At 41.0% G+C, this 16141-nt stretch overlaps 1 protein-coding gene and 1 pseudogene across 1 annotated transcript in view; one reads left to right on the top strand and one right to left on the bottom strand.

Annotated features, from left to right (window-relative positions):
- Positions 1–2990: 2990 nt before the first annotated feature.
- The window catches only part of CCDC81 (coiled-coil domain containing 81), a 62398-nt gene continuing 49247 nt past the window's right edge, over positions 2991–16141 (bottom strand). Inside the window, exons 14-15 of the mRNA XM_002708652.5 lie at positions 8148–8273; positions 2991–3274 (exon numbers count right to left, since the gene is read on the bottom strand). Of these exons, the coding sequence (XP_002708698.2) occupies positions 3133–3274; positions 8148–8273 (268 nt within the window). The 3' untranslated portion in view covers positions 2991–3132. The remainder of the gene's footprint in view (positions 3275–8147; positions 8274–16141) is intronic.
- On the top strand, positions 12698–14350 carry LOC138850224 (fumarate hydratase, mitochondrial-like; annotated as a pseudogene).

Genomic DNA, 16141 nt, shown 5'->3' with positions numbered 1-16141 from the left:
AAATCCAAATCAAGAAAAAAATGGAAATAATAATGAGCAGAAATCAATCACATCTGGGATAAGTGGATAAGTAGATAGGTAGGTAGGTAGGTAGGTAGATAGATAGATAGGTAAAAGAAAAATTAGTGGAAGCAAAAGCTGATTTTTTGAAAAGACCAATAAAGTTTAAAAACTTCTATCCAAAAGGACCAAGTAAAAAGAGGAAGAATACACAAATTAATAATATCAGGAATCAAAGAGGAATTTCACTGAGGACCCTACATATTATTATAATTATATATAATAACATAATTATAATTATTATAATTATAGAAGGGAATAATGTTAGCAATTCCATGTACTTAGAGTTCAACAAAAGCTAAAAGTGACCAATTCCTTGACACATCCTATCAAAATTTAATTCACAGTTTAAAACCTCAAAACAAAGAAACACTCAGGACCTGGGTGATTTTGTTAGTGAATTTTACCTAAAATTTAAGGAAGGAATTCTACACAAGTTCAGTTCTATACAATCCCTTCCAGAAATTAGGAGAGGAAACACTGTAGTTCATTTAGGAGGCAAGCATTACCTTGGCATCAAAATCTAACATAAAATCATAATAATCTTTTTCCTTTGTTTTTATTTAATGTAAACAGATTTGTATTTCATATATACAGACTTAGGAACATAGTGTTACTTCCTACCCTACCTTTCCTTCCATCTATGCTCCCACCCTTCCTCATCCTCCTTCAGAAACCACATGACAATGGAGCCTGACTGACAACAGGCTGTGATTGGATGGCTTCAGAAACCACATGACAACGGAAACTGCCTGGCAACAAGCTGTGCTTGGTTAGGGCATAGACCGCCCCTTAACCAGATTGGCTGCGTTGGCTATATAAGTTGCTGTACCAACTGAAATAAATGAGTCTGCAGGCTGCTCGCCTCTGGCCTGCTTTCACCCGACTCCTGGAGTTTGTGTGGTGACTCAGCGCCTCTTGCCCCCACGGCGCTCCTCCTCTCAGAACGAATTCAACTTCAACATCTGGCATGTCAACATGACTGAGAGACAGTGTGTCGGACTCGGTGAGGCCCCCCCTTGATTTTGGCAAGCAGAGGATTAACCTAGTGAGCCACGGTGCCGGCCCCATGAAATATGCTGTTTCAATGAAGGACAACAATAAAGTTTTGTTCTTAAAACGGTTGAATGATTAGAAGGCACATTAGGTCTCACCTATTGAACAGATGTAACCAGGCCTCCATCTTCACTTTAATAGACATCCTGTTTTTATTTTAATAGACCTCTGTATCTATCACCCCCTGTCTCTCTTCACCCAAATATTTCCTCTTTAGCTTTAAAATTCAGCTTAGGCTTCATCTCCAAAAGCTCTTCCTCTCCATGGCAGGCTAAACTGCTACAGCTGCTCTTCCATAAAAACCAACATGCAGTGCTATAAGATTTCTACCTGGTCCAGACTAGATTTCCCAGTCATGCCTCACCTCTGCACGAGACAGTAAGTACTCTGAAGGCAGGAAAGTACTGATGATGTCTTAAATTTCAAGTCAGCAAAAGTTAGTTTAGTGCTTGGCACACAGAGTTGGTACTGCTATTGATATAGCAAATTACAAGGTTTGTTTCTTAAAATTCTCTTCACCTGAACACACCAAAATTGCCGAAAGTCTTTTTTTCTTTAACAAAGCAGTCTGTATTTTAATAAATGTTTTTACAGCAGTGTTACAGTAATTTCATATACAGTAGAGACTGAAACATGCCCCAGGAGTATAGCAGGTAGGGGTTCAGGCGAGTCAGGTGGTCCTGGCAGAGGCGATTGCTTTAAATATTGGTTGATGATGATCAGACCTTAGGAAGTGATCTTTGGAGGAAATGGCAGGAAGCAGCAATGTAGGAAGATTCAGGAAGAGGTTTCATATAACTCCAGCCAATAACGGGTATTCCTGTTTGCTTAGAAAAACATTAGCAATGGCCTGCTTAACAGAACAGGTTCAATTTTTTATAGCCATGCATAGTTTTTTCATAACATGAATTTTTCACCAACTTTTTGAAGACCCCTTATATGCACAGATTTCAAACTATTTTTTGCACCAAAATGAACTTATCTTTTAATTCCAAACCCCCATGAACATTTTTGAGTAACTTTGTGCTCTCTCATTTTCTAAGGGAAAGATGTGGACTGGCAGAATGCAAACAGTCTCAGAAACTTCCCTTCTACCTTTGGTATTTCAGAAATCTAGATTCCACTCTGTTTTACCTGAGGTGTTAGAACAGGTAGGGGTAAGAGATGTAAATGAATGAAGATAAATGAAGAAAGCTTTTGGTTGAGGGCACCCATAGTGTAAATGGGAATCTATCTTTTGTCAGGCAGGTAAGTTCTCTTCCATGGAATAAACAGCTGAAGAACAGATTCAAGTGACGCAGTAAGAGAAGATGGCACCTGCCAAACCAGCCAGACCCCAGCCACAGTACACATGTCCCCACAGCACACACACAATCAGGGTGTAGAAATGTCTGGGCAGTGGAATGGTTGACCACGAGGCCATTAAGGGAAAAGATAATCCCCTGGGACCCCGACAGAGCCCCTCTGTGTCAATGGTTAGAAGTCTGGCTACGACCCTCTGGGATAAATGGCCTGAACGACTTCTGTGATGTCGCACATAAAGCTCCCTGGGAAAGTCTAGGGTTGGGGGAGGGGGTAAAATTTACCATCATGAATTGCCATTCACAGCCAGGCCTTTAGAATATATTTATTATGACATCATCCATATGGAGGAAAACAGCTGGTATTTCCTATACGAGACACAGAGAGAGTGGCAGGGCTGGGGCTGCAGCACCTCAGCAGCCAGAATAAAGCTGGGTTCCGTTTGCAGTCTCAGTGGATTGTGGTCCTCAGGACCATTCAGATACCTTCGCTGCCACCAGAGACAAGATGGGAGAATAAGTGGGAGTGGGAAGAACGCAAGAGGGGAAAACTGGCCAACGTGAATTCTGTAAGGGCTTAAAGAGCAAGCTATTGAAAGCAGCAAACCCAAATAATATTTTTTTTCTCTGAGGTACAAATACGCAGTTTCACAATCACACCATACATGTAAAAGATAAAAACTTTCCCCCAGGAAACATAGGTCCAATCTGAGTTTTACACAAGCAAGCGGGAACCATGCAGGAACTTGTTCAGGGGCCACAGGTTGCTCTCGCCCACATTGGAGGTGCGCCTCTGGCACTGCTTGCAGCGCCGGTACTTCTGGCACTGATCCAGGAGGAATAGCTTGTCAGAAGCCCTAAGGAAAGGAGAGCAAAAGCAGTCATCAGCAGGAGGCCTAGCCCAGAAGCAGGTGGTGGGACAGAAACAAAAGCCAACACCCAGGTCCTGCTTTCAAGGATCTGACAACCCACCTGCGGTCTCTCACCTCCGCTCTGCTACCGCTTCGCAGCACCCCTGCATCCAAACCTCCACTGTCTCCTCTTCTCTACTAAACAGAGTCCTATGCTTGGGACCTTCACAACAGCCTGGCCTTATGCTCCTCCCCAGACACACCCATCCGAACCCACCGAGAGCACAGGACTTGCCCCAAAGCTTGTGCTTGCTGCTTTGGCACGTGTGCAGTTCGGCAGTGTTTGAGAAGGAGATCAGACCAGGAAGCTGCTGGTTACCATTAGTACAGAGTTAAGAACAGACTGGCAATGAACAATCCCAAGAGACCAGAGCCTTGGGAGAGAAGGGCAAGAGAGAAAGTGGAGACAAAGAGGAGGAGGACAAAAGTGGCTTAGAGCAGAGATGAGGGGTCAGCCATGACAGATTTGCCACTTGGGCCATTTTTGTTTTTGTTGTTGTGCAAGAACAATCCCTGATGTGCTCCCCTACCCCATCAACAGTTCTACATAAGCGAAATTCTGTCAAAAAAAAAAAAAAAAAAAGACCATTGTGAGCAACCTTAAAAAAAAAAAAAGTAACCTTGAAGTGAGCATGGGAAGACCTCTCTGCCTTACCTAGATAATGGGACAGGCATGCTACCCGCATACATGTGAAGCCTAGTTTTGCTTTTGCTTTGTTTTCTTTTTTCACCCACCAATTCTTTCTTTCGGCTTGAATCCCTGATGACAACCTGGCCTGGGACACCGGGTGACAGGTCTTCTCTGCATGTTCCTGGAGCAGATTTGTTAGCCTGCTCTTCAACATTACTTCCTATGTCTCTTCTACCTGTTATCACCATGTTGACTAAGCATTCCTACTAAAGACAACAAAACCTCCCTGGTATTACTCTCACTGCCTTTTTCTTGCCTTCCTACAATGCCTACAACATTGAACAAGTGGCTTGAAATCCCCAACTCCTCTTCTTCTGGCCCAGTGACCCCACTCTTCTGAAACCTATTTTCTACAATCTCTAGAACATATGCAAACACATGGAGACTGAAAAACATGCTCCTGAATGAACAGTGGATCAATGAAGAAATCAAAGAGAAACCAAAAAATTTCTAGAAATGAATGAAGATGACAATACAATATATCAAAACTTATGAGACATAGCAAAAGCAGTGTTATGAAGAAAGCTTATAGCAATTGGTACCTACATCAAGAAACTGGAAAGGTACCAAATAAATGAGCTATCAGTGCATCTCAAGAACCTAGAAAAACAACAGCAAACCAAACCCAAAACTAGTAGGAGTAAAAAATAATTAAAATTAGAGAAAAAGTAAACAAAACTGAAAAAAATACAAAAGATCAGCAAAACGAAAGCTATTTTTTTGAAAAAAATAAACAAAGTTGACAAACCATTGATCAGACTAACAAAAAAAAAAAAAAAAAACAATAGGCCTGTGCCAAGGCTCACTAGGCTAATCCTCCACCTTGCAGCACCGGCACACCAGGTGCTAGTCCCGGTCGGGGCGCTGGATTCTGTCCCGGTTGCCCCTCTTCCAGGCCAGCTCTCTGCTGTGGCCAGGGAGTGCAGTGGAGGATGGCCCAAGTGCTTGGGCCCTGCACCCAATGGGAGACCAGGATAAGTACCTGGCTCCTAACCATCAGATCAGTGCGGTGCGCCAGCTGCAGCGCGCCGGCCGCGGCAGTCATTGGAGGGTGAACCAACGGCAAAGGAAGACCTTTCTCTCTGTCTCACTCTCTCTCTCACTGTCCACTCTGCCTGTCAAAAAAAATAAAAAATTAAAAATTAAAAAATTAAAAAAAACAATAAAACTAACAATGAAATATACCACAGAAATACCACAGAAATAAAAAAGAATCATCAGAAATTACTACAAAGAGCTGTATGCCAACAAATTGGGAAACTTAGAAGAAATAGATACATTCCTGAACACATACAACCTACCTAAATTGAACCATGAAGACAGAAAACCTAAACAGACCAATAACCAAGACAGAAATTGAAACAGTAATAAAGATCCTCCCAAAAGGAAAAGCCCAAGACCAGATGGATTCACTGCTGAATTCTACCAGACATTTAAAGAAGAACTAACTCCAATTCTTCTCAAACTATTCCAAATTGAAAGAGAACCGATAAATGAATTCAGTAAAAATGTAGAATACAAGGTCAGCTTGCAAAAATCAGGAGGATTTCAATACCCTAGTCACAAATCAGATGGAAAAGAAATTAAGAAAACAGTCCCATTGACAATAACAACTGCAAAAAATGGAAAATATCACAGAATAAATTTAAACAGGGAGGTGAAAGAGATTGAAGAGATGACTAAAAAGTAGAAAGTTATCCCATGGTCATGTATTTGAAGAACCAATATTTTTAAATGCCCATAATACTCAAATTAATCTACAGATTCAGAGCAATCATGTCACAATACCAATGACATTCTTCACAGAAATAAAATGGGTGAAAATATTTGCAAGCTGTTCAGCTGATGATGAAAGGACTCAACCGAACAAGTTCCACCCCATAATCCAATTTTTAAAATGAGCAAATGGTCTGAGAGACATGTCTCAAAAGAAGATACACAAACGATCAACAAGTATATGAAATCATCAGGGAATGGGAAATCAAAACCACAATGAAATCCTAGCACACCCCGTTAGAATGGCTGTTAACAAAAAGACAACAAATACCGGTGAGAATTTGGAGAAAGGGGAACTCTCATCCACCATTGATGGGAATGCAAATCGGTGCAGACCTTGTGGAAAACAGTATGGAGTTTCCTCAAAAGTCTAGAAATAAAACTATCACATAATCCAGCAATCCCATTGAGGGTACATATGCAAAAGAAAGGAAGCCAGGATATTGAAGATATACCTATACTCCCATGTTTTTTGTAGCACTGTCCACAACAGTCAGGGTATGGAGTCAATCTAGGTGCTCCATTTGTAGATGAATGGATAAAGAACACGTGGTTACTTATACACAATGGAATACTACTCAGCCAAAAAAAGAATGCAGTCCTGTCATTTGCAGCAACACAGATGAGCCTGGAGGACACTGTGTCAAGTGAAACAAGTCAGCACAGAAAGAAAACTACCACATGTTCCCACTTACATGTGAAAGCTTAGAACGTTGATCTCATAGAAGTAGAGAGTAGAATAGTGGTTACAAGATGCTGGAAAGGGGAGGAGGGAACAGTGGGAGGAACATGGTCAGTGGATACAAGGGTACAGTTGGGTGGGAGGAATAATGTGATGATCTGCAGCACAATGAGATCACTGATTCAGAACAGTCAATTTAGTGTCTCAAAATAGCTAATAGGATTCTGCATGTTCCCAACACAAGAGACATACTTTTGAGGTGATGGATATGCTAATTAATCTGATCATAACATGTTGTATACATGCATTGAAATGCCACACTGTACAATTATGTGTGTCAATTATGAATAAACATACATATATTTTAAAAAAGAAAGACAAATGAGAAATGATATACAAGAAACACTACAAGGAAAAGGATTACAGACCAAGATCCATTTTAACAAAAATTATGCTACAAAAGAAATGGTAATTTAAACTATTATTTTTGTAGACTTAGATTTTAATAATTTGCATATATAGACTATTTAATTAAATTTTTAAGGGTTTGTGAAATCATACCTAATAAATGGAACATATTTAATTTTTTTCAAAGTATAATACTTTCCCATATCTTTATTTGATTCCTAAAACTCCTGTGTCACTTTGCTAAGGCAAGTGTTTGCTTTCCCATTTAACAAAAGAGATAAAAAGGGACCAGTGTTGTAGCACAGCAGGTTAAGCTAATGCCTGGGACACCATTTCCCATATAAGAATGCCAATTGGAGTCCTGGCTGCTCCACTTCCGGTCCAGTTCCTACTAATGCACCTGATAAAGCAGTGGATGATGTCCCAAGTACTTGGGTCCCTGCTACCACATGTAAGACTGGATGAAGTTCCAGGATCCTGGCTTCAGCCTGGCCCAGCCCCTGCTGCTATAGCCATTTAGGAAGTAGACCAGCAGATGGAAGATCTGTCTCTATCTATTGATCTCTCCCTCTCTGTGTGTCACTCTGCCTATCAAATAAGCAAGTAAATATAATCTTATTTTAAAAAAAGATTAGCTTTCTCTCCAAAGTTATGCTAATTATCAAAGCCAGGACTAGAACCCAGATTTCCTCACTCTTATATTGCAAATACAAAGGGACAGAAGATTTAATAAATTTCAAGTAGATGCTCTTGGTTCTTCCATAATAGGCATCTCACTTTTTAAATTGTCAGTCTTATCTACAATCCCTTGACTCTTAAGCAATCATTCCACAAGCTTTGGAAGTGTTCAGATCAGAAACTCACTCTCTCTGCTCCCATCTAATTATCTTCAAAGAGAATTCCCACCCTCTACAAGGTGAGAAATGGGGAAAGGAAAAGAAGTGACTGAGCAAGATAAAAAAAAATAAAATAAAATAAAAACCACCCTAAACAGGGGCAAACATTAGGGCAGGGCTGGTAAGCATCCACCGTACAACACAACCTTCTCCAATACCATTACGGACACTCTTAATCAATCACAGTAGTATTTCCCGGTGAACACAGACTTGCTTTCTCCACTGAGCTGTCTAGGAGGCCACTTTTAATCAACTGGGGTTGGTACTTGAAATCTAAGCGCCATCCCAGGATTAAAGGACAGCAAACAAGGAACAGAGGGGACGTTCTCTGTAATCAAAGAACTTCTGGTTCCAATCAGAGTTTACCGCTCGAAAGCCTTCTCCTCCAGGTCCCGCTGCTTCTTCATCTCGGTACTGTGTTCCCAGTCCTCCTGCAAGCATTGGTTGATTCTGCTCACTTGCTCCAGCTCAGCAGTTCTGTCTGCCAAATGCCTGGAGAGAAAAGAACAGTCTTACTCCATTCAAAATATATGGAAGGCCATGCACTGACTTTGAGAGTCCCGCTTCTTTTATGTTAAATTAAACAGAAAATCTTCTGGTCGTTCACTACCCTTTGAAATATTCTGAAAGGCACAAACACTGTAAAATCACAGTGAAACTCCTGGCTCTCAGATAATTTGTGGGTCTAGAACCTTTCATCTTCAGGCCTGATTTAAATTAGCATAATTGAAACCTTTTTCCAATTAACAACTCAGCCTTTAAAGTCATTAATTTCCTTTGTGGCTACTTAACTCATCTGAAGAATCATCCCCAGCAGATTTCCAATGCTGTTTGTTTCGTTTTATTCCTGCCTCTCAGCTGTCTGCCTACTGGTTGCTACAGAAACTTAGTAAGACAAAGCAGACAGGCATACAAATGGAGAAAGGGGGGAAAGGAACAAATTGACTGAGCAAGATAAAAGGAAACAGGAAAAATACCAAGCATTGTGAAGAAGGCAAGGAAAAAAGGGAGTCATGTTGTAAAGTGGCTGCAAGTATCTCTAAGCTCCATGTCTCAGTATTCCAGGTGCTGTTTTTCCATCAAATACATGGTCACTAATTTTAAATCACCTTAATCCTCATTCACATTGCCTGTATGTGTCGATTTCTTGCCAAAGTGAAACTTGTACCATCACTTCTCATTAAAGTCTGGGAGCTTCCCTAGAGATGATTGATTTAACCCGCTTAGAAGGGTTTTGTGGTACAGACAGAGACAGCCACTAGGTGTCAGGATTCTCCAATACAAACCTGTAGGATCCTCTGGGCTGGTTCATTTTCTTCCAGAACAGTATACAAACAAGGAAAACATCGTTCCCCTGCAGTCAAGGCTAGGGCTGTTGGTGTAGGGCTAATCTTATGAGTATAAGAGTTAACTGAAATTGATCTCTGGAAAGGGAAGAGGAAAGAGAAAAAGGGCAGGAGTATGGGTGGGAGGGAGGTAGGGAAGAAGCAGCATCATGTTCCCAATTTGTATATATTAAATGCATGGAGGTATATTCCTTAAACAAAATAAATTATTTAAAAAACAGCATAGCCACCTTTCATCTAACAAGCACTGCTTCAACAGCTGTTGTGTGGTTATTAAGAAGATTAAATGATACACAGAAAGTGGCAATGCCTATCTTATAAGTGTCAATGCCTATCACATAGTGACTGATGATATTTTTATAAGCTTTTTTTCTTTTCATAGTTATTTTTCAGGTCTCATGAAAATTCCATAACCAGCTTAACCATTTCCAAATGCAGTTATTTTGTGGTCTGTATATACACATTTTTGTGTAATCCCTCAAACTCACTTTGCAAAACTGACACAATCCCCAGGACATAACTCCCCATCCGTCCCTACTAGAGCCCCTGACAATCACAATTTTTCTTTCTGTTTCCATGAACTTTACTCCTCAAGGTACTTCATGTAACTGGAATCATACAGCATTTGCCTCTCATGACTGGCTAATTTCACTTAGAATATAATGTTCTCAAGGTTCATTTGTGTAGTAGGATGTGCCAGGATTTTCTTCCATTTTTAAGGCTGAATAATAATTCCATTGCATGCACAAACCATGTTTTTTCAGCCATTCACCTGTCGACAGACACTTGAGTTGCTTGTAAAAAGTGCTGCTATCAATAGCAAATGTCTCTTGAGCTCTTGCTTTTAGTTATTTTGGATACATACATAGAAGGAGAATTACTAGTTCATATGGTAATTCTAATTGTAATTTATTTTTTACATTCCCACCAACAACATATAACATTTGCTACTTCTCTGTATCCTTACCAACACTCACTATTTTCTCTTTTGTTTTTTAATAGGAGCCACCTTAATGGGCATGAAATATAATCATTGTGGTTTTCATAATGGTGTCTTTGCAAACGCTTTGTGGCCACCATTATTATTTAAAGGATAGATAAGCAATCATTTTCATTTGAATGCCTACAAAGTAAGAAAATGAGGCAAGGGGGCAACTAGTAATATCACAACACTGCTGGTGTGCAAATTATTACATTTTTTAGAAATTAAACTGTCAGTCTCTTGTAAAATTTTAAATGTGTTTTACACTTGACTCAGCTACCCCACTTCTAGGAATCTGTCTGATAAAAACAAAAGAACCAATATAAAGGTATATATTAAGAATATTTAGGGGGCCAGGGTTGTGGCACAGTGGGTTAAGCCACTACCTGCAACACCTGCATCCCATATGAGGGTCAGTTAGAGTCCGGGCTCTTCCGCTTCTGAACTGGCTCCCTGCTAATGTGCCTGGAGAAAAGCAGCAGATGGCCCGAGTACTTGGACCACTGCCATCCATGTGGGAGACCCAGAAGAAGCTCTAGGCTCCTAGTTTCGGCCTGGCCATGAGGCCATTTGGGGAGGGACCCAGCAGATGGAAGATACGTCTCTCTTCCTCTCTCTGTAACTCTGCCTTTCAAATAAATAAATACATCTTTTAAAAAAATTGTTTGATACAAAATATCTGGTAACAAAGTGAATGTTAATCAATGCTACAAAATTAAATTATAGTACATTCATATTATAGATATTATGCCCCTTTTAAAGAAGAATTAATTTGGTATATATGTGCTGACCTGGATATCATTAATGGTACATTATTAGGTTAGGTTGCAGAGTAATGTATAAGAGCTCATAGTCTGCACTTTCATTTACAGAAATGGAAGTAAATATATATAAGTATATTGTTTGAATGTATTTGTTAAAGTAAATGAAAAAAACATAAAATGCTACATATAAACCTAAATGTTGGCTACTTGGAAGGGGCAATTACTAACTTTCTTTAAAGTCTGTTTTATTGCAGGAGCGTGAATTGAAAATTTTAGGTCGGCGCTGCGGCTCACTAGGCTAATCCTCCGCCTTGCAGCGCCGGCACACTGGGTTCTAGCCCCGGTCGGGGCACCGGATTCTGTCCCGGTTGCCCCTCTTCCAGGCCAGCTCTCTGCTGTGGCCAGGGAGTGCAGTGGAGGATGGCCCAAGTGCTTGGGCCCTGCACCCCATGGGAGACCAGGAAAAGTACCTGGCTCCTGCCATCGGATCAGCACGGTGCACCGGCTGCAGCGTGCCGGCCGTGGCAGCCATTGGAGGGTGAACCAACGGCAAAAGGAAGACCTTCCTCTCTGTCTCTCTCTCTCTCTCATTGTCCACTCTGCCTTTCCAAAAAAAGAAAAGAAAATTTTAAAGAAAAAAAAAGAGTGAAAGAAGTATAAATAGCTTAGCAGAAATGTTTGGATCACTCTGGGTAAATTATCCTCTATGAAACAAAATGACCTTCATTCACCACAGGAGGACCTAAAATCACATCTTGAGATAAACTAAAGAGAAGGGCCTTGGAGCTGGAAAAGATACACAGAAGTGAATGTGGAATAACTAGGAAAAGATACAGAAATTGAAACCAAGAATCCCACCTATACAGAAAAGGGGATCTATAACCAAAACTCCAACAAGAGAGACAGAAAGGTTAAAGTTTGCATCTTTTCAGAGAATTAAAACTTCCAAAAGTCTCTCACAGACTTACAATCTCATCTAATTCTTGCAGTAAGGACAGGTAGAGCACTGAAATTATCCTTATTCTTACTACGAAGCAAAGAAGACTGGGGAAGTCTATCTATGCCCTAGTCTAAATCATACAACTTGGAAAAGATAAAGTGTAACCCTCCTAACTCCAAGTGTAGGAGGTGAACTAGAGAAGTTAATGAGGAGAATCTGAGGAGACAGCTGCAATAATCTCAGCATAAAATGAAAGGCTCCAGATCTACCTCACTGAGGCGGCAGACACAGAAAGCCTTGAGATGAGTGACGGGTGAACGCTACTGTAAAACAGAAGCTAAATGCTGTCCCAAGGGAATAAGTGTATAAAAAAAAAAAAACGGGGTGGGGGGGTGGTGGCACACTGTGGCATAGCGGGTAAAGCTGCCGCCTTCAGTGCTGGCATCCCTTATGGGCCCTCACTCGAGTCCAGGCTTCTCTACTTCCAATCCAGCTCTCTGCTATGGCTTGGGAAAGAAGTGGAAGATGGCTCAAGTCCTTGGGCCCCCATGCCCATGTGGGAGACCCAGAAGAAGCTCCTGGCTCCTAGCTTCAGACCAATGTAGCTTTGGCAGTTGCAATCATCTGGGGAGTGAACCAGCGGAGGGAAGACTCTCTCTCTCTCTCTCTCTCTCTCTCTCTCTCTCTCTCTGCCTCTGCCTCTCTATAACGCTGCCTTTCAAATAAATACATAAAAATTTTTTTAAAAAATGGGGAAAACATCTTCCCCTCAGGAATGTTTAGAGTTTCAAAAATATACTTGACATCTACCCATGCTCTCGCTTGCACCACGTACTGAGCACTGCGGGAACTCACCCGGTATGGCCGCCTAGAGCGAGCTCCAGCCTCTGCCTCAGCTACAAGCTTAAGTGGGGCTACCGTCCTCCAAGTCTGGCTTCTGAACGCTGCTTGAATGGCAAGTCAAAATTCCTTCAGGACAGAACATGATACCTCTGGGGAGCTCAAGGTCCCAAATGATAAGTATTACGGCACCCAGACTGTGAGATCTACAACGAGCTTCAAGACTGGAGGTGTGACAGAATGCATGCCAGTTCCAGTTACTAAAGCTTTCGGTATCTTGAAGCAAGCAGCTGCTGAAGTAAGCCAGGATTATGGTCTTGACCCAAAGATTGCCAATGCAATAATGAAGGCAGCAGATGAGGTAGCTGAAGGTAAATTAAGTGATCATTTTCCTCTGCTGATATGGCAGACTGGATCAGGAACCCAGACAAACATGAATGTGACTGAAGTCATTAGCAATAGAGCGATTGAGGTCTTGGGAGGTGAACTTGGCAGTAAGAAACCTGTGCATACCAATGATCATGTTAGTAAAAGCCAGAGTTCAAATGATACTTTCCCCACAGCAATGCACATTGCTGCTGCAATAGAAGTTCATGAAGTACTCTTACCAGGATGTCAGAAGTTGCATGATGCTCTGGAAGCAAAATCCAGAGAGTTTGCTCAGATCATCAAAATCAGTGGACTCAAACTCAGGATGCTGTTCCACTGACTCTGGGCCAGGAATTCAGTGGCTATGTTCAACAAGTGAAACATGCAGTGATGAGAATAAGAGCTGCCATGCCAAGAATCTATGAGCTCGCAGCTGGAGGCACTGCTGATGGTACTGGCTTACATACTAGAAGTGGCTTTGCAGAAAGGGTTGCTACAAAGGTGGCTACCCTCACAGGCTTGCCTTTTGTCACTGCTCCAAATAAATGTGAAGCCCTGCTGCTCATGATGCTCTGGTTGAGCTCAGTAGAGCCGTGAACACTGCTGCTTGCAGTCTGATGAAGATAGCAAATGATACTCGTTTTCTGGGTTCTGGCCCTTGCTCAGGCCTGGGAGAATTGATCTTGCCTGAAAATGAACTGGGAATCAGCATCAAGCCAGGCAAGGTGAACCCTACTCAGTGTGAAGCAATGACCATGGTTGCAGCCCAGGTCATGGGAAATTAACTATAACAGTTGGAGGCAGCAATGGACATTTTGAGTTGAATGTTTTCAAGCCAATGATGATTAAAAATGTGTTACAGTCAGCCAGACTGCTGGGAGATGCTCCAGTTTCTTCAAAGAAAATTTTGTCCTGGGGATTCAAGTTAACACACAAGGATCAACAAGCTAATTAATGAGTCTCGAACATTGGTGACAGCTCTCAATCCACATTTAGGATTTGACAAGGCAGCAAAGATTGTTAAGAACGCACACAAAAACGGATAAACCTTAAAGGAAACTGCTGTTGAACTTTGCTATCTCACAGCACAGCAGTTTAATGAGTGGGTGAAACCTAAGGACATAAGTAAATTTATAGTAAAAATAAATGCAGTATATATAATTAAATACACACACACACACACACACACACACACACACACACTTGGTAAAGGGCCTGTACCAAATATTTAAAGAAATTTCAAAACTCAGCAATAAAACAACTTAATTTTTGAAAGATTTAAATAGACACTTCAGACACTTAACCTAGGAAGACATGTAGATAGCAAATAGGAGCATGAAATGACTTCAACATCATTAATCATTAGAGAGATGCAAATTAAAGCAGGAGATGTCTCTCCACACCTATTAGAACAGCTAAACAAAAGACTGATGATATACCAAATGCTGGCAAGGATGAGGAGGACTAGAACTCTTATACACTATTGGCTGAAAATGTAAACTAGTACAACAATTTTGGAAAACACTTTGGCACTTGTTTTAAGAAGTTAAATATATTAGGGCTGGCGCTGTGGTACAGCGGGTTAACGCCCTGGCCTAAAGCGCTGGCATCCCATAATAGCACCGGTTCAAGACCCAGCTGCTCTACTTCCAGTCCAGCTCTCTGTTATGGCCTAGGAATGCAGTGGAGGATGGTCTGGGTCCTTGGGCCCCTGCACCCACGTGGGAGACCTGGAAGAAGCTCCTGGCTCCTGGCTTCGGATCAGCACAGCTCTGGCTGGTATGGCCAATTGGGGAATGAACCAGCGTATGGAGGATTTCTCTCTCTCTCTCTCTCTCTCTCTCTGCCTCTCCTCTCTCTGTGTAACTCTGAATTTCAAATAAGCAGATAAAATCTTTAAAAAAAAAAAAAAGTTAAATATAAGGGCCAGCACTGTGGCGTAGCAGGTTAAAGCCCCTGCCTGCAGCACCAGCATCTCATATGGGCATCATTTTGAGTCCCAGCTGCTCCACTTCTGATCCAGCTCCCTGCTAAAGAGCCTGGAAAAGCAGCAGAAGATGGCCAAGTCCTTGGGCCCCTGCACCCACATGGGAAACCTAGAAGAAGCTCCTGGCTCCTGGCTTCACATTGGCTCAGCTCCACCATTGGGGTCATTTGGGGAGTGAACCAGAGGATGGAAGACCTCTCTCTGTGTGTCTCTCCCTCTGTAACTCTGCCTCTCAAATAAATAAATAAAATCTTTTAAAAAAAAAAAAAAAACTTACATATATACCTACCCCAGGATCCAATCATGTTACTCCTAAGTTTTTACCCAAGATAAAAAGAAACTGTATGTCCATACAAAGATTTAATCATGAATGTTCAGAGTAGCTTTATTTGTAATATCCAAAAATTGGAAATAACTCAAGTGTCTATCAACAGATAAGTAAATAAAATAACAATGATAACTAGCTAGTAAGGATAGAAATATTATCATATAAAACAACATGGATGGGTATCAAAATCATGACTCTAATACAAAAACAGACAAAAAACAATATATACCAAATGGGTACATTTACATCAAACCCTAAGAAATGCAAACTATAGTGACAGATGGCAGATTAGTAGTTGCCTGAGGATGGGGGTTGGGAAAGGTGTTAGAGGGAGGGAATTCAAAGGGGCACAAGGAAAAATTCTAGTGTGATTGATATGTTCATTATCTCAGTTGCAGTAATTGTTACACCAGTAGATGCATCCATATTCAAAATTTATCAACTCGTACATTTTGAGAAATTATTATATATTTTAATTACATCTCAATAAAGATTTTTTCTTTAAAAATAAAGCAAAAATAAATCAGTGGGAAAGATATGCCTTCATTCAAGCACATTTATGATTTCAGAAATCTTGGGCTGCAACTACCTCTCCTTGCCACATCAAAATACCTCTAGAACCTTTCAAGATTATTTTAATCTTTTAATCTTCAAACAGTATACCTGGTGATTTCAAAACCACAGAATCTGTTGAAACCAAGATAGCATGCTTAAGGGGAAACTAGAGTAAATTGTCATAGACTCTCAGAATCATGGCACAAGAAATAGATTCAAAGTCATGGGCAACAACTCATGCCACATTTC

The sequence above is a fragment of the Oryctolagus cuniculus genome, chromosome 1, assembly GCF_964237555.1.
Source record: "Oryctolagus cuniculus chromosome 1, mOryCun1.1, whole genome shotgun sequence".
NCBI lineage: Eukaryota > Metazoa > Chordata > Mammalia > Lagomorpha > Leporidae > Oryctolagus > Oryctolagus cuniculus.
The sequence above is the reverse complement of the archived record's forward strand: the minus strand, read 5'-3'. Positions and strand labels throughout refer to the sequence as shown.